We start from the raw sequence: 19,242 nt of genomic DNA, 5'->3' as shown, positions 1-19,242 counted from the left end.
AACCGGTATCTACCTGTGTGCCCTTCCTTAGATTGTGAGCTGCCAGGGATGGTGTCAGTCCCTTCTTGAATGTCTAAAACACTCTCTATGCTGAGTCAGACTATAACCAAACAATAAAATTTCTGAAGTTTATAAAGACAGCATTAAATAATAGTTATCAGCAGAGAATCCATTAGCTGCAGCAAAGGAGATTTAGGTTAGATATTAAGAAAAACTTTTAACTGTAAGGGCAGTTAAACTCTGGAATAGGCTTTGAAGGGAGGTTGTGGAATTCCTGTCACTGGAGGTTTTTAAGAAGAGGCTGGACAAATACTGTCAAGGATGGTTTAGGACAGTGGTGCCCAAACTTTCCTGTCATGCCTCCCCATACCAGTAATGGAATCTGTCTGTGCCTCTCCCTCCATTACAGCATAGTTGGCTCAGTAGAGGAGCTGGGGACAGAACTGGGGATGGTGGAGGAGCTGGGGCGAGAGGTGGAGCTGGCCTGGGGGCAGAGAGGAAATGGGGGCCAGAGCTGGGCTGGGGGCAGAGCAGGGGGCGGAGTGGAGCTGTGGTTGGGGATAGAGCTGGGCTGGGGGTGGAGTGGGGCTGGGTGGTGCTCCTTCCCCACCCCCATGGGGGCTGGCCTGGGTCCCCCTGTGTGCCCTCCTGAATGGGTGAGCACCCCACAATTTGGGAACCACTGGCCTAGGGGTACCTGGTCCTGCTTCAGTGCAAGGGGCTGGACTTGATGACTTCGCAAGGTCCCTTCCAGCCCTATATTTCTATGAAAGAGAGACACAGAAAGGTTGTGACTTGTCCAAAGCCACAGAACCAACTAGCAGCAAATTTGGAAATACAAAATCTCGAGGCCCAGATCTGAATTCTGTCCTTTGGGCCATACTACCATTGTGTGGGTTAGATATTTATTATAAACTACATTTGGAGTTATTGGGCCTAGTTTTCCCTCACATTAGGACACCTCTACAGTGCTCCAAGCAGTGCAAAAGGAATAAGTTACTCTTACTTTCAGGCCTCTTTACAGTGCTAGTATCAACAAGAAACAGCACCCCTATAAATTACTAGATACAAGGTCTGTTTCTCCACTTGCCCTGTATGGTTATTTGCAACTAGGCAAAGTGGGTATAAACCGCTATCTTTTTGGCTAGGTAGCATTTTACCCCCATTCTGGACAGGTGTAAATGGTGCAAGAACAGTAGAGAATCAGGGTCATTTATTAAAGCTGGTTATCATAACCCAAATAAGTTACTGTCTTATGCAGGACTAATAAGTAGAAACATTTTGTATCATTAGGGAAAGTGTTGACAAGGTGATAATATTTGACTTGTAAGCAAAGTCTCCAGTTATAACTAAGTAACAGCCCCTGGTGCAGTAGCTGTAAATGCAATTTGAAATAAAAGATGAACACTATTAGAATCACATTCTTCTCTGACACAGACCCTTATTGACTAGAAATGTACTGAGTGTAAGTCAGGACACAGCATTTACAATTTTAATGGTAGAGGTTGTGACTGTCTCATTCCCACCACAATATTTTGGTTTAACACTACTTCTGGCAAAACTTGAATTTGTGCACGAGAAAACAGATACTGTGGTACTTGGGCACTATAGAAGAACACAGACAGACCAAAAAACAAACTTGCACTATTGATAAATCTTATCAATGAGATGGCCTTTGCTACATTAATTTCTGAAAATTGCAACCACACAGGTAACTGCACCCATTGGAACTGAAGTTAGCAGTTGTAGCTAGTTCCTTATTTTGCAAAATTGTTTGGGAAAGACAGTTAATCAGAAAAAGGAGGGAAGGAAACAGGTAGAGTTGTGCAAATGAGCTCTAGCCACCTAACCTTGTTTCTGGAAGAAGGAGATTAAGAGATAAAACCAAGAAAAGAGCAGGTACACTGGAACAGGTGGCCTTTTCCAGTTCCTGAAGCTTCTTATAATTAATCATAATTAAATCATAGCCTTTGTTTAGCCTCATCAGTTGTGCTGTTCCACTACAGCAAAGACAATTACTTATTTCTCACAGATACTTCAGGATGAACTGGATCAGGAAGATGAATGTCAGTAATTTAAGGGGAAAAGTAGCAAGATGTGACTTATCCATATGTATTCTCAGGCCCAATCTATTAAGGTAAATGTTGAACCAACTAATTATACACTTAAAAATACTGAAGTGTAAGATAGTTTAAGATACTAGGATGATGTCAAGTAACCCACAGTGCTTCCCTATGGCATTAACCCCTCTTTAAAAGGTGGTACTGGTGGAGACACATCGGTCCAGCTACAGCATGAAGCTTGCTCAGCCCCTGTTCAGGCTGTAGCTGTACTATGGATAAACAAGAACTTCAGTCTCTCAGTGCAGTATGTTTCATGTGTACTAGTATAAATACATATTTAAATAAAAACCTGTCCTTTCTACATTTTCTACATGATGCCTGATGTTTTAGCCAAACGGTCCTGATCTTGAATTAAAGCCCAACTCTCATCAATTTATTAAAACAAAAATATATGCAGCACTTTAAATCAAGGCTTTCTTCAGTGCAGGAAACTGAACTGTACATTTTAGTGTTGTGCAGTTTGACAACTGTTGCAAAATCTCCACCCTCCTAAAATATCAACTGATTCATGAACATCCAGATTAAGACAGCAAAGAATCCTGTGGCACCTTATAGACTAACAGAGGTTTTGGAGCATGAGCTTTCGTAGGTGAATACCTACTTCGTCAGATGCATGTAGTGGAAATTTCCAGGGGCAGGTATATATATGCAAGCAAGCTAGAGATAATGAGGTTAGTTCAATCAGGGAGGATGAGGCCCTGTTCTAGCAGTTGAGGTGTGAAAACCAAGGGAGGAAAAACTGGTTTTGTAGTTGGCAAGCCGTTCACAGTCTTTCAAAGAGAAACTGCTGAGCTTCAGTTCATCTGCAAATTTGACACCATCAGCTCAGGATTAAACAAAGACTGTGAATGGCTTGCCAACTACAAAACCAGTTTCTCCTCCCTTGGTTTTCACACCTCAACTGCTAGAACAGGGCCTCATCCTCCCTGATTGAACTAACCTCATTATCTCTAGCTTGCTTGCATATATATACCTGCCCCTGGAAATTTCCACTACATGCATCTGACGAAGTAGGTATTCACCTACAAAAGCTCATGCTCCAAAATCTCTGTTAGTCTATAAGATGCCACAGGATTCTTTGCTGCTTTTACAGATCCAGACTAACACGGCTACCCCTCTGATACAGATTAAAACAGTGTACCAACAAAGCCAGTCAACTGCAGCAGTTACCAAAAGATATCCTTTCTTAGCCAGGCAAGACTGCAGGAGGTTAAGTGAAGACTGAGGGTTGCTATTATGGGAGAAGTCCCACTGCTTTCTACAGCAGGTAAAGGCAGGGTAGAAAAGATCTGGCGATGAAAACAGGAAAGAAGGGTGTGAAAGGAGGAGTGATCACCCCCTAGCAGACAGTCACTGGCACAGAGAAATGCTCATGTTTCAGACTGACTATATGTACATAGGTCATTCCTATGTAACTGGATTTAAAGAGGGGTTTATCTCCTTTTGGGAATTTAGGACAACCTTGAACAATGGACTAGGAGTGCCAAGAGATGCAGAAATCCCCTCCAACATGGATGCAAGAGACTACATGTTCACTCTGCACATTTCCTGCAGACACTAAACTCTGTGTCTTGTTTTCTGATGCTGATCAATCCTGAATTCTCCCTGCAAAGAGATACTGAAATGTTCAGTAACAGCTTAAGCTGTGATCTTGGTGGCAAAAGCTTATTGTATTACAACTGTGCTTTAAATGCTTCAGTTATTGCACTCATTTATTATAAAAACAAAGAATAAATAATATAACTTATTACATCTCTAATAATCCTAAAAATATATCTCTAATTTTAGCACTTTCAACAGTTATTTCCAAATTAGACACTTAGCTGAAATATATAAAGTCCTTTTTAACCAGTGTCATTTGATACACTACAGGTGTATGTTAGTACATGAATCAGTTAAAGCCTGATTAATAATACTTGTACTCCTGCTGGAGAGACTATAGCAGTTTCCAAAGAGAAAAGTTAAAGGTAAAATGAATGATTCACTAGCATTTATTTAACAAACGTCAGCTCTCTGCAACAGTCTACTGTCCTGTTCTGCAGCTAGTTCTTGTCTACTACTTTACATAGAGGAAATTTGAAGGGCCTCTGCAAAGTTTTCCTCAAGATCATCAAGTTCCTTATTTGATTCAAAGTCACTGTCGCACGTGGTTGAGTTCAGTGTTGGCTCAAATGTGTGTGAAATATCTGGGGCTTCTTCAGATTTCACTGAAGAGTAAGGATCTGTTCCAACACTCACCGCTTCAGTTATACCTTTTGAAAAGATATCTTTGTCATGCATCTGCTTTGAAGTTTCACTGTGTAAGGGGTGTTTTAGGTTGTTTGTCTCCTTTGATAATAAATCCATGGCTTTTAGGAACTCCTCACTTTTCGTAGTCTTATTTTGTTTCCAATTTTTGCTGGTAAATTGGAGCTGGTCCAAGGTCTCAAATCTTTCCAGATCAAACGGGTCAATCACTTCCATGCTGCCATTGACTCTCTCAGATTTCTGTGTGTTGCAGCCCAGGTCGACTTTGAGGACATCCAGTAGGTGGCGCATTTTGTTCTAGAATTTAAGAGAAGAAATAAGGTTCTTAATCACTTATGGCCCACTCCACAGCTGCCTGCAGTCTTAAGATAGGATCTGTAACAGATTTCATAGTCCAAATAGCTGAATGTATTAAGAATTTATTTTCAAATTAGCATCTTCCATTTAGTTATATTTTTGAGGAAATACAGGATGCATAAAGTCAAGTAACTTAATTATTCTTATAATTACTTTGCAGAAAACAATTATCAAGTTTCTGAAATAACTGTTACCCAGTGTATGAAAGTATGCATGATATGGGTGATCTAGAAAGGTCACATTTCCCACTTGCACTGCTGACAAAGTACCACCACACAATCTCTCATTTAAAAGGTGGATCTGTACTGAGGGTTATGGCTACATCTGCAGCATTTTTAAAAGTGCACTTTGGAAAGACCTCTCTGAAATCACTTACATGGACTGAGAACATTACAAACTCTGTTCGGAAAAAGAACATACCTCATCCAAACGGTGCTTATTTTGCTCTATGTGTCGCTCAAACAATCTCTCCAAAACCCTAAAAATAAATAAATAAGGCAGGCTCAGGCCGATCATTATTTTGAGGAGAGAAAGATAAAATGTCCTAAACAAGCCTAGATGAGTAAAAGATACAAACTCCAGAGTCTTCATGCATTTACTAAGGGGAAATAATCAGATTGCCTTCATTATACTTCGTCACAAAGAAGCCAACATTGTGTCTGCATGCTAACGGACATTTGCTCAGTGGGCCAGGCCTTGTCATAGGGCTGAATGAGAACACTAACTGATGTACCCCTTGCTCTGTCTTAGCCAGTCTCAGTTCAGATAGAGTGAGCAGACGCCACAGGCTGAAGCATTCACAATCCCATAACCCCTCCCCATAGTCGCTGCTGATGTGCAGAGGTACAAGCATAATCCTATACTCCCAGCAGACCCCCTGTCCCAGGCCGGGGAGGGGGAAGAGACAAAACACAGCTTCATCAGCTCACTATGGCAAGGGACAGAAGATCCCTCAGGCCCTGAAGGTCCTCTATCATGGCCTGTGGGGAAGGCAGAGAGAAAGAGCCTCTGGTCCTTTCTTCAGAGACTGGGGAGAAGAAACTGTGAGGAGAGAGTCAGGAAGGAGATGCTGCTAGGGCACCACTGTCAGTGCCAAGATTGGTATGGGCTGTGCCCCTCTGCTCCACTTGATTTGAAGTGGGAGGAAGTAGGAAGTGGAGTAGAAGGGTGGAGAATGTGCATGAAGGAAAGGGTGGGGGGGATAAGGAAACAGATTGAGAATAGAAAGAAAAAAGAATTAGTGAGGTGAGGGAAAGAAAGGAGAGACTGGAAACAAGGAAAGAGAAAGAGGACAGGCTGGTTGTTGGAGATGAGAAAAAGAGAGACAGAAGAGAATTCAGTGCACAGAGAGAATTTAACGTTAAGGGAGAATAACCATTGGAACAACTTTCCAAGGGACATGGTGGACTCTCAATCATTTGAAGTCTATAAGATTGGAGATCTTTCTAGAAAATACATTATAGTTGAAACAGAAATTATGGGCTTGATGCAGAAATTACTGCGTGAGGTTCCTTGCTTTGTGTAATATAGGAGGTCATCCTATATAATTACAATGGTCCCCTCTGGCCTTAAAATCTATGTATCTCTGATAAGGGAAGAGTGACAAGAGATAGAGGGGGAGAGGAAGAAAGAGAGCAGACTATGAAGATGTGCCAAGATCTACAACAGAAGTAAAAGGAAAGGAGAGAGAATGAAAGCAAAGGGAAGTTATGTTTTTAGAAGTGTATTTAATAGGAGGTTAAATGCCAAAATCTTCTTATAAAAATGTCACCAGGGTCAGAGATACTGCACTCCACACTGCTTACAGAATCCAATCTGTTCTGAGCACAGTCCCTACAAACCTTAAAACAAAGATATCTAACCTGTTGGAAAATAATCCAAGATTCAGAATTTCATCTGTTACATCTTCAATGAAACTCAAATACCGAAGCTCTTCTTCTCTGCACAGAGAACAGAAAATCCAGTCTGAATGTTTAAAAGTAGAGACATCTGTCACACAACAGAGCAAGAAGCTCTACCTGCTAAGGGACATTACTTAGCAAATACTATGGAGGAAATGGAAACACTTGTAGCTCTTGGGACCAACTTAGCTTCTTGTCTTACAGAAGACAAGTTACTTAGGCCCCATGTTTAGGGTGAATAAAAATAAGCTCTGTATAAAGTACGATCATATCTGCAGAAATGTTGCCTTGGCATTTCAGAGCAAAATTGTCAAGCTTTATGTTAACTTCCTGCTCTTGTATAAACTAGTCCAGAGCTCCTGAGGGGGGAAGTCCTGCAGGAGGGTTGACAGATCACAACCTGCTTTGTGCCATGAGATCTGGAAGGCCAACACTGCTCAAGAAATGGGTAGTGCTAGCCAGGTAGGGGGAGAGTCGTGATGCAATCAATGCTCTGATTCAACAGCTTTCACAGGGGTTTCTAGGGAACTTCAGTTGCTAGTCCCTGCTGGGAGGGCAGCAATTCCACTGAAAACCTCCCTTACTTCAGGCATTGCCAGTGCAGGGAGAGGTAATGGATACCTCTTGGAGCCAACTTCACTCCTTCTGATCCTTTCTTTTTATATTTCAATGGAAACAACCCTTTAGCAAGACAGAAACATTCCTCTGCAGTGTTTGCAACCCAAATGTTGCAGCATTCAGCTACTGCAGGAGAATCAGAGAATGAAACTCACTAGCACCTAGCACAACAGGTCCTGCTCCAGGACCAGGGCTCCTAGTAACTATGGTAACACAAGTAATAATAATAATAATAATAATTAATAATAGCTAATTTTCATTGTAGAGTCAGAGAGATACAGAAAGAAAAACAATGCCCTGAGTAGAAAGTTCATCGGATTAACATATTTTCAATGTTAACAGGTAAAGGTTTTACTGGTAACAACGCTAAGGAATTTTTTACACAAGGGTTTTAGCCTATAACTACTCCAGGAAGAACAGGGGAACTCTAGACTGTTCAAACAGCAAAGCATTACAAATATTCTTCAGTGGCACATGCAAGCAGCTGTCATTAAGAAATATGTAAGAGAATTAATCAGGCATCAGCATAAAAATATATTGATGTAATGTATGGTAAAATGTCCTTTGAAGTAAACAAATGATATAGCTAAAATGAGTTGTTTGGATTATGGGAGTTCAACATCACAAATGCCTTGAAGAGTGCTGAGGTGTTCTGGAGCTCTTTGGCTAACATTCCTTAGAACCAGGGGTGATGCCAATCACTATAGCTGGGAGAGCCTCCAAAAGTTTGGAGTTCTGTTGAGACAACCTAATAATAACAACAACAATAATAACAACGCAGTTATATGTTCCCCTTCTATAGCATCTTCCAAGGATTCCAAAGAGCTTTTCAGTCAAGTCCTCTTCAAGATAGGGAAGCATTATCATTCCTTTTATAGATGGGGAAACTAAGATATAGAGAAATTATGTGACTTGTAAGTCAGTGTAAGAGCTGGGAATATAATTCCAATCTCTGACTCCAGGGTCTCACCAGGTTTCTGGCCAGAAATACTAGGAGAATGATCTCCTTCATGATCAATTCTGTTCCTGGATATAAACTGGAAAAAACAACAATCCACCAACTTATTTATCCATGAGTTTTAGAACTTCAAAAAAGGTTGGGTTCTAAAAAGGAGTGAAGGATGGGGCAGGCGTTCTGACTTTATTTGGACCGGGCTGCCCATCCCTACAAGTACAAGACTGGGAAGGAGATCTGGGTTCTATTCCTGGCTTTAGCCCCTCCTGAACCCAACTGCCACATCTATGAAATATGGATAACTATCTAACTCACCAGGGGATTGTAATGCTCAGTTCACTAATGTCAGCAAAACATTTTGTGATACTCAGATGGAAGAGTCTATGAAAGTGCAAAATACTGTTAATGCTCTCTGAATATCCTATTTCTTCAGTGTGCTTTCCTCTTCATTCCTATTGCATGTAAAAGGGGATATTTGTTCTCAGAAGTTTCTTTGTTCCTGCTACTTTTTCTCCACCTGATGCCTGATTGCAACATTACACTTCGGTTGTTCCGGAAATGTTTGTTGTATATGTCTGTTGTCAATACAAAGAAAAGACCATGGTATCAAGGGGGGAACTAGTAGCAGGAGCTCTGCAGTAACAAACATCCCGTCTTCATAGAAATATTCCTAGTAATAAACAAGAACAAGAATAAACAAGAATAGCAGAATCTAGTCACTTTTCCCCCAAAAAGTTGTAGCTAGTTTTCCTGATTCTTAGATCCGTGGGGGATACTTCACATGCTGTCAAATGGATTTCTTTATTTGTGGCCATGTCAGATCGAGATCAGATTCTGATGTGATAGTTTATTACAATGCCTCATTTATTGTTTCAACATAAGAATGTCAATACTGGGTCAGACCAATGATCCATCTAGCCCAGCATACTATCCTCTAACAGTGACCAGTGCCAGATGCTTCAGAGAGAATGAAACAGAATATGGCAATTATCAAGCGATCCATCTCCTGTTGTCCAGTTCCAGCTTCTGGCAGTCAGCGGTTTAGGGACACCTGGAGCATGGGTTAGTATCCTGTACCATCTTAGCTATTGAAGGACCTATCCTCCATGAATTTACCTGTCATAAACAGATAGTTAAGGGTTAATGTCTCTTTTACCTGTAAAGGGTTAAGAAGCTCAGTGAACCTGACTGACACCTGACCAGAGGACCAATGGGGGGACAGTGAACCTGACTGACACCTGACCAGAGGACCTGTGGAGGGAAGTCTTTGTTTGTGCTGTTTGTTTTGTTCGTTGTTCGCTCTTGGGGCTAAAAGGGACCAGACGTGCACCCCAGGTTTCCCTTATCTTTCTGAAACAGTGTCTCATGTTCAAAATAGTAAGTACTAGCTAGAAAAGGCAGATTAGTCTTATTTGCATTTTGCTGGAAGGATTTTTTACCTCTGTTTGCTATAACTTGAATTTCAGGCTGGGGGGGGGAGTCCCTCTAGTCTATATGAGCTGAATACCCTGTAAACATTTTCCATCCTAATTTTACAGAGATAATCTTTACTTTTTCTTTCTTTAATTAAAAGCTTTCTTTTTTAAGAACCAGAATGATTTTTTTCCCCTTGTCTAAGATCCAAGGGGATTGGGTCTGAACTCACCGGGATTGGTGGGGGGAAAGGACGGGGGGAAGGTAAATTCCCCTCTGTTTTAAGATCCAAGGAGTCTGGATCAGTGTAGCCTCTCAGGATACCCAGGGAGGGGAAAGTCTGGGAGGGGGAAAGGAGGGGGGATGGTTTATTTCTCCTTGTTTTAAGACCCAAGGAGTTTGGGTCTTGGGTTCCCCAGGGAAGGTTTTGGGGGAACAGAAAGTGTGCCAAACACTATATTTTGGCTGGTGGCAGCGCTATCAGATCTAAGCTAGGAATTAAGCTTAGAAGGGTACATGCAGGTCCTCACTTTTTAGACACTTTTGACATTACCCAATTCTTTTTTGAACCCAGTTATGTTTTAGGCCTTCACAATATCCCCTGACAACAAGTTCCACAGGTTGACTGCACTGTGTGAAGAAATACTTTCTTATGTTAGTTTTAAATAGGGTGACCAGATGACAAAAAAGACGGTTACTCACCTTTGTAACTGTTGTTCTTCGAGATGTGTTGCTCACATCCATTCCAGTTAGGTGTGCGCGCCGCGCGTGCACGTTCGTCGGAAACTTTTTACCCTAGCAACTCCACTGGGCCGGCAGGTCGCCCCCTAGAGTGGCGCCGCCATGGCACCCGATATAGATCCCTGCCGGCCCACCCGCTCCTCAGTTCCTTCTTGCCGGCTACTCCACCAGTGGGGAAGGAGGGCGGGTGTGGAATGGATGTGAGCAACACATCTCGAAGAACAACAGTTACAAAGGTGAGTAACCGTCTTTTCTTCTTCGAGTGATTGCTCACATCCATTCCAGTTAGGTGAATCCCAAGCCATACCTAGGCGGTGGGGTCGGAGTGAGAAGTAGCGGCATGGAGCACTGCAGATCCGAAGGCCGCGTCCTCTCTGGACTGCTGGACCAGGGCGTAGTGGGAAGCAAAGGTGTGGACCGATGACCAGGTCGCTGCCCGACAGATTTCCTGGATGGGCACACGGGCGAGGAAAGCCAGCGACGACGCCTGCGCCCTGGTAGAGTGCGCAGTCACACGGCCCGTAGGAACGTGAGCCAAGTCATAGCAGGTCCTGATACAGGACATTACCCACGAGGATAACCTCTGCGAGGAAATGGGAAGTCCCTTAACGTGGTCCGCTACTGCCACGAAAAGCTGGGGGGATTTGCAGAACGGTTTGGTCCTCTCCACATAAAACGCGAGAGCCCGACGGACATCAAGCGAGTGGAGTTGTTGTTCCCTGCGAGAAGAATGAGGTTTCGGGAAAAAAACTGGGAGGAAGATTTCCTGGTTGACGTGGAAGGTTGAGACCACCTTGGGGAGAAAGGCAGGGTGCGGTCTCAGCTGCACCTTATCTTTATGGAAGACTGTATATGGGGGATCTACCGTGAGAGCCCGGAGTTCCGACACCCATCTAGCTGAGGTAATAGCTACTAAAAAGGCAGTCTTCCAAGAAAGATAGAGCAGGGAGCAAGTAGCTAACAGCTCAAAGGGGGGCCCAATGAGCCGAGACAACACCAGGTTAAGATCCCAGGTAGGGGCAGGGGGTCGGACGTTAAGGTATAGACGTTCCAGCCCCTTAAGGAATCTAGTCACCGTCGGGTGAGAGAAAACGGAGCGGCCATCCCCACCCGGGTGAAAGGTGGAGATAGCCGCCAGGTGGACCCGCAGGGACGATATCGCCAGGCCTTGTTGTTTGAGGGACCAAATATAGTCCAAAATATTGGCCACCGAAACTTCCATCGGGAGGAGACCCTTCTCCACGCACCAACAGGAGAAACGCTTCCACTTGGCCGAGTACGTCGCTCTAGTGGAAGGCTTCCTGCTGCCCAAGAGTACCTCACGTACCGGGGTGGAGCAGCGCAACTCAGAACTGGTTAGCCACGCAGGAGCCACGCTGCTAGGTGCAGCGACTGGAGGTCCGGGTGACAGAGAGTTCCGTGGTCCTGGGTGATCAGGTCCGGGTGAAGGGGCAGGGGAACTGGGTCGGCTATGGCCAGGTCCAGCAACATGGGGTACCAATGTTGTCTGGGCCACGCCGGGGCTACCATGATCACGCGGGCCCTGTCCCTGCGCACCTTCAGAAGGACTCTGTGGACCAGCGGGAACGGGGGGAACGCGTAGAACAAGTGGGTCGCCCACGGAATAAGGAAGGCGTCCGCTATAGACCCGGGTTCCCAGCCCTGAAAGGAGCAGAACGCCTGGCATTTCCTGTTCCCCCTGGACGCGAAGAGGTCCACGCGGGGACAACCTCACCTCTGGAAGATCGAGAGGGCGACGTCCGGGCGAAGGGACCACTCGTGCGAGAGGAAGGATCTGCTCAGGCGGTCCGCCAGTGTGTTCCATACTCCGGGGAGGAAGGAAGCCGTGAGGTGAATGGAGTGGGCTATACAAAAGTCCCAGAGTCGCATCGCCTCGTGACATAGGGGAGAGGATCTGGTGCCGCCCTGCTTGTTGATATAGTACATGGTCGTCGTGTTGTCGGTAAATACCGTGACACAACGACCTTGAAGCTGATGACAGAACGTTTGACAAGCAAGGCGGACCACTCTCAACTCCCGCATGTTGATGTGTAGCTTCACCTCCTGTGGGGACCACAGGCCCTGTGTCCTCAGGGTTCCCAGGTGGGCCCCCCAGCCGAGATCTGAGGCATCCGTCGTTAGGGACACCGAGGGCTGGGGCGGGTGGAATGGGAGCCCCGCACACACGACGGACTGGTCTAGCCACCAACTGAGAGAATCCAACACCCCCTGGGGGATTGTGATCAGCGTGTCCAGTGACTGCCTTGCCGGCCGGTAATGTGCGATGAGCCAAGACTGGAGGGGCCTCATGCGGAGCCGTGCATACCCGGTCACAAATGTGCAGGCTGCCATATGGCCTAACAGGGTTAGACATGTCTGTATTGATGTCAGGGGGGCTGCCAGCAAACGCTGAACGATCGCCGACAACGACTGGAACCTCGGCAACGGTAGAAGGGCCCTGGCCACGGTGGAGTCCAGGACGGCCCCAATGAACTCCACCCTCTGCGATGGGAGCAGGGTGGACTTGTCCATGTTGATCATGAGGCCCAAGGTAGCAAACAGGCCGGTGATCCTGCGGACGTGGCTGCAGAACTGCAGCTCCGACGTGCCCCGAATTAACCAATCGTCGAGGTAAGGGAACACGTGAATGCGACTGCGCCGAAGATGTGCCACAACGATGGCCATGCATTTTGTGAATACCCTCGGAGCCGTAGAAAGGCCAAATGGGAGGACCGCAAATTGGTAGTGAAGGCGGCCAACCACAAACCGAAGGAAACGTCTGTGGTGTGGCCATATGGCAATATGAAAATAAGCGTCCTGCATGTCGAGGGCGGCATACCAGTCTCCAGGATCCAGGGATGGGATAATGGTCCCCAGGGATACCATGCGGAACTTCAACTTCACTAGATATTTGTTGAGCTCTCGCAGGTCGAGGATAGGCCTGAGGCCTCCCTTGGCCTTGGGGATCAGAAAGTAGCGGGAATAAAACCCCTTGCCTTTTTCGTTTTCCGGAACCGCCTCTATAGCTCCTTTGTTGAGGAGCGTCTGTACCTCCTGGCGAAGGAATTGCTCGTGAGAGGGGTCCCTGAAGAGGGATGAGGATGGGGGGCGGGAGGGAGGAAATGATACAAACTGCAGACGGTATCCCGTCTGCACCGTGCGTAAGACCCAGCGGTCGGATGTTATCCGGGACCACGCCTGGAGGAAAACCGAAAGGCGGTTGGAAAATGGGGGGGAAGGATCCATGGGGGATACTGGTATTACGCCCTCGGGCGCACCTTCAAAATGAAGGTTTGGGTCCAGGTGGGGCTTTAGAGGAGCTTTGGTTTTGCCCCCCTTGATTGCCCGACGGCCTGCGCCTGCCATTTCTGCCGCGGCGCCTATTAAGGTCCTGTCGCTGGCGGAACTGGGGGTATGGCCGACGCTGCTGCTGTTGCTGCGGCCGGAAGGGTCTGCGTTGCGTCCCAGGCGTGTGCATACCGAGGGAGCGCATAATGACCCGATTGTCCTTAAGATTTTTCAGTCTGGGGTCTGTCTTCTCCGAGAACAGGCCCTGGCCTTCAAACGGGAGGTCCTGGATGGTGTATTGGAGCTGCGGAGGAAGGCCAGAAACCTGAAGCCAGGAGATGTGGCGCATCGTCACCCCCGAGGCAAGGATACGGGCAGCCGAGTCTGCAGCATCCAAGGAGGCCTGCAACGAGGTTCGTGCAACCTTCTTGCCCTCGTCAAGAATCGCCGCAAATTCTTGACGCGCCTCTTGTGGCAGCAGCTCTTTGAACTTATCTGCTGCCACCCACGAGTTAAATGCGTAGCGGCTAAGAAGGGCTTGCTGATTGGAAACCCTGAGCTGAAGGGCCCCAGCCGAATAAACCTTGCGGCCGAGGAGGTCCATACGCCTGGCCTCCTTGGATTTAGGGGCTGGGGCTTCCTGTCCATGACGCTCCCTCTCGTTCACCGACTGTACCACCAGGGAACATGGTGTCGGGTGAATATGGAGGTACTCATAGCCCTTGGAGGGGGCCATGTACTTCCTTTCGACGCCCCGTGCAGTAGGGGGGATGGAGGCCGGCGATTGCCAGATTGTATTGGCGTTGGCCTGGATCGTCCGAATGAAGGGTAGGGCGACCCTGGTGGGAGCATCAGAGGACAGGATGCTGACGACGGGGTCCTCGATCTCAGAGACCTCCTCAGCTTGCAGGCTCAGATTCTGTGCTACGCGCCTGAGGAGGTCCTGATGTGCCCTGAGATCTAGCGGAGGAGGGCTATTAGAGGAAGTGCCAGCCACCGCCTCATCGGGAGAAGAGGATGAGGAGACCGCTGGCAAGAGTGTGTCCAGCGAGGGGTCCGCCTCAGCCCTCGCCTCTGGCTCAGGAGGGAGATCACGGTCCTGTTGCTTTGACCCGTCCTCCCCATCCGGGGAGGGAGGGGGGGCGAGACAACGATGCCTCCGGCGCCCTGTGCTCTGCCGTTGCAGGCCTAGGAGGAAGCTGTTGGGGGCCCTGGGCTTGATGGTACGCCCAGGGTGTCCAGAACCCCCACTGCTGCGGACCCTGGTCCTGTTGCGGAGGGTCTTGAAAAAGAGCCGCTTGTCTGTCAGTGCCCAGCGCGTATACGCTGTCCGCCTGCGAAGACACCGACGGCTGTCTGGAAGGCCATGGAGGGGCCGACCGCGGCTGGTAAGAGTCTCCGCGTTCTGGCGCCGAAGATGTTCTCGGTGCCGGGGACCGGTACCGGGAGTCATACCGGTGCCGGGATCGGGACCGGGTTCTGTCTTGGACTCGGTGCCGGGATCGGGACCGGTACCGGCCGCTGCCTCGGTGCCGGGATTGGGACCGGGACCTGCCACCGACGCGGTGTCGGAAGGTCGACCGGGACCGGGACCTGCCACCAGCTCGGTGCCAGGAGGTCGACCGGTGTGCTGATCGACGGCGGGACTGGCTCCTAGAGTCCCGGTGCCGGTATCGGCGGCTGGAACCAGACCGTGAACGTCTGGAGGCCGATTGGTGCCGCGAGTACGACCGGTACCGCCGCGGGGAGCGGTGCCGGGACTGCGAGCGGTGGCGGGATCTTGAGCGACCATGAGGTCGGGACCTCGACCGCGAGCGTGAGTCCCGAGACGGCGCTGTCATCATGGGCTTGCCCCTGGACGCTACCCACACCGGAGGTACCGGGGGTGGAGGCTGAGTTGACTCAGTCAGGGCAATGAGGTCCCGTGCCGAGGCGAAGGTCTCTGGTGTCGATGGGACCAATAGCTCAACCCCAGATCTTATGGGGGAGCTCAGCGGGATCGGACTCGACGGACCCACCAGGCCCGGAGTCGACGGTGCCGGTAGTGCCGCGGCAGATGTCAGTGCCGGGCGCTCCACTCGAGTCTGCCTGGATGGAGTTGCAGACTTCGAGGGTCTTGCTTCTGCACCCGGTGCCGGGGAAGGTCGGTGCCGGGGAGTCTTTCCGGTGCCGGCGCGATCCGGTGCCGGCGTCGAGATGACAGCCTGCGAAGTTGCCGGGTCGAGTGCCGCTTCCATGAGGAGAGTCCTAAGTCTCTGGTCTCTCTCCTTCTTTGTTCTAGGCTTAAAAGCCTTGCAAATGCGGCACTTGTCCGACCTGTGCGATTCCCCCAGGCACTTTAGACACGCGTCGTGAGGGTCGCTGGTCGGCATCGGCTTCTTACAGGCCGCACATTGCTTGAAGCCCGGCGAACCAGGCATGAGCCCGGTGCCGGGTGCCAAGAAGGGCTACAGCCCAAACCGGCTAACGAATATCTATAATATTAATTACACTATTAACTATATAACTAACTACACTTAACTACTAACTATCAACGTAGAACAAGGAGAGCTAGGGACATGGAGGACAGCTATGCCGCGCTCCACAATTCCAACGACTGACACGGTGGTAAGAAGGAACTGAGGAGCGGGTGGGCCGGCAGGGGTATATATCGGGTGCCATGGCGGCGCCACTCTAGGGGGCGACCTGCCGGCCCACTGGAGTTGCTAGGGTAAAAAGTTTCCGACGAACGTGCACGCACGGCGCGCACACCTAACTGGAATGGATGTGAGCAATCACTCGAAGAAGAACTGAAACATCGGGACGCCGGGGGGGGGGGGGAGTCGGAGGAAAAAAAAGCCGCTGCAGCGCCCCCCTCCGCACCAGCTCTCCTCATCTCCACCTCCCCCTGCAGGGGAAGGTGCCCAGCTGGTACAATCCTGCGGGCAGCCCCGGAGTGGGGGCAGGCCTCAGTTCCCTAGTTCTGCTCGGGTCCCACAGGGGAATGAACGGGGCTGCCGCTGCCTCCGCCCCGGGGCGGAGTTTCCCTACAGCCCGTCCTGCGGGGCAGCACAATGCCATCACCCCGACCCCGGCCCACACCCAGCTGCCCCGCAGAGCACCGCGGGCGGCCCCAGAATGGGGGCAGCAGGCCCCAGCCTCCCAGTCCTGCTCGGGTCCCGCAGGGGAACGGACATGGCTGCCGCTGCCTTTGCCCCGAGGTGGGGTTTCCCTACAGCCCCCCCTGCAGGGAGGCACAATCCTGTCACTTCGAGTGTACCCGGGTCTGGCCCGCGCCCAGCTGCCCCGCAAAGCACTGCAGGCGGCCCCAGAAAGTGGGCAGCAGGCCCCAGCCGCCCTGTCCCGCTCGGGTCCTGCAGGGGAACGAACGGGGCTGCCGCTGCCTCCACATGGCGGGAAATGAAGCCCCGTCGGAGTCCCCGCATGGGCAGCTGCTTCCCCCTCCCCCCATGGGTGCGTACAGGGAGCCGGTTCCCCGGGCCAGACCTGAGGCTGCCCCTGCAGGTACCACCCCACCCTCCTGCCTGCTCTTGGGGCCAGGCTGGACTCACTCATCCTGCGCTCCCCCGGGCCTCCCTCCAGTGCTTGTGCCGCCATACAGCTGATCGGCACAAGCCTGGAAGGGAGGAGGAATGCAGCATGCTTGGGGAAGAGGTGGGGATTTGGGGAGGGATCCAATGGGGCAGTGAGGGGGCGGGGCTGGGGGTGGGGCCAGAGCAGGGATTTGGGGAGGGATCCAATGGGGGAAGGAGGGGGCAGAGTCAGGGGGCACGAGACCCTCTGGGCTACACCTGTGTGCAAACATCGGTTGGGACGCGGAACAAACAAGCAAATATCGGGACAGTCCCGATAAAATTGGGATGTCTGGTCACTCTAGTTTTAAACCTGCTGCCTATTAATTTCATTGGGTGACTCTGCTTCTTGTTTTATGTATTGAGAGGTAAGTAACATTTCCTTATTCATTTTCTTTACACCACTCATGACTTTTTAGCCCTCCATCATATCCCCCTTAATCGTCTCTTTTCTAAGATGAACAATCTCAGTCTTTTTATTCTCTCCTCATATGGAAGCTGTTCCATAGCCCTAATCATTTTTGTTGTCCTTCTTTTTATCTTTTCCAATTCTAAAATATATTTTTTGAGATGGGATGACCAGAACTACATGCAGTGTTCAAGGTGTGGATTTACCATGGATTTATATAGTGGTATTATGATATTTTTCTGTCTTGTCTCTGTCCCTTTCCCAATGGCTCCTAACAACCTGTTAACTTTTTTGACTGCAGCTGCACACTGAGCAGATTAATTCAGAGAACTATCCACAATTACTGCAAGGTCTCTTTTCTGACTGGAAACAGCTAATTTAGACTCCATCATTTTGTATGTATAGTTAGAATTATGTTTTCCAATGTGTATTACTTTGCACTTATCAACATTGACTTCATTTGCCATTTTGTGACCCAGTCCCCCAGTTTTGTGAGATCCCTTTGTAACTGTAACTGTCCGGTATGGGGGCTCGGCCCTCTCAGGCGCAGCTGGGAGCCAGGGCACCTCACTACGCGTGGCAAAGAGTTCTGGGTTCCGGCCCTTCAGCAGGGATTAAACAAACCAACAGTCAATAAGCCTAGGACCTGGGTCAGGGTGGGGCAAAGTAGTTCAGAGCTCTGGCCCTTCAGCAGGGGCTGGGCAAACAAATAGTCTCTGAGCCCAAGCCCTGGGTCAGGGCGGGGCAATAAGCAGTTCAGTGCTCAGCCTGAGCTTTGAACTACTTATTGCCCCACCCTAACCCAGGGCTTGGGCTTATAGACTATCAGTCTATGAGAACGGCCTCCTCAGGCCAGCGAGAGGGGGAGTCTGCCACCCTTGGACGGGTGGCAGGGGGAACGCAGGCCCTCCCACTCCACTGCATTCCAGCCCGGGGCCCTAACAGCAGCAAACAAACGCTGCTGTTAGTGGGGATCCTGGTCGCAACACACTGACATCGGTTCAGGCTCTTCGGGAGCCAAACCAGGGTCGGTTACCCCCGGGCCATTTCCGACCTCCCCCTCTCTGGGTACCTGTGTCTCACCGGCGTCTTCCGGTGGGTCCCAGACCATGGGCCCCTCAGGATACCGGGCACAGGGAAGCTCAGGCAGCTCCTCAGGATACCGGGCATGAGGCAGGCTCGGCCAGTCCTCCTCAGGATACCAGGCACGGGCCAGGCTCGGCCAGTCCTCCTCAGGATACCGGGCATGGGGCAGGTTTGGCCAGTCCTCCTCAGGATACTGGACGCGGGGAAGCTCAGGCAGCTCCTCCGGATACCGGGCACGGGGAAGCTCAGGCCGGGTGGGAGCATGGCCACATGCATCTGGTCTCTTCGGCAGCCGGCCTCCAAGTGAGCGCCGGGGCTGTCCTTTTATACTTCCTGTCCCGCCCCTTGACTTCCAGGGGCGGGAACAGGTGGTGGTGGCTCCGCCCAAGTTGGAGGCTGCAGGGGCTCGGTCCTCTCTGGCGCAGCTGGGAGCCAGGGCGCCTCACTACACGTCCCCCGCTCAAGGCTGGCTCCCGTGAAGCGGGGCCAGACCCTTCCATACCCCCCAGGCGGGAAAGGAAGTCCGTGTTGG

At 49.7% G+C, this 19,242-nt stretch overlaps 1 protein-coding gene across 6 annotated transcripts in view; it reads right to left on the bottom strand.

Moving 5' to 3' along the window:
- Positions 1 to 3,195: 3,195 nt before the first annotated feature.
- Positions 3,196 to 19,242, bottom strand: part of SPATA7 (spermatogenesis associated 7) — a 96,801-nt gene continuing 80,754 nt past the window's right edge. For 5 of the 6 annotated variants that reach the window (XM_050953275.1, XM_050953276.1, XM_050953279.1 and 2 more), the window contains 3 exons: positions 6,590 to 6,667; positions 5,148 to 5,205; positions 3,196 to 4,667 (listed from right to left, as the gene is read on the bottom strand). In XM_050953275.1, the coding sequence (XP_050809232.1) occupies positions 4,185 to 4,667; positions 5,148 to 5,205; positions 6,590 to 6,667 (619 nt within the window). In that variant the 3' untranslated portion in view covers positions 3,196 to 4,184. The remainder of the gene's footprint in view (positions 4,668 to 5,147; positions 5,206 to 6,589; positions 6,668 to 19,242) is intronic. The other variant, XM_050953278.1, reaches the window with a different exon arrangement.

Source organism: Gopherus flavomarginatus, chromosome 5 (assembly GCF_025201925.1).
Source record: "Gopherus flavomarginatus isolate rGopFla2 chromosome 5, rGopFla2.mat.asm, whole genome shotgun sequence".
Lineage (NCBI taxonomy): Eukaryota > Metazoa > Chordata > Testudines > Testudinidae > Gopherus > Gopherus flavomarginatus.
The sequence above is the reverse complement of the archived record's forward strand: the minus strand, read 5'-3'. Positions and strand labels throughout refer to the sequence as shown.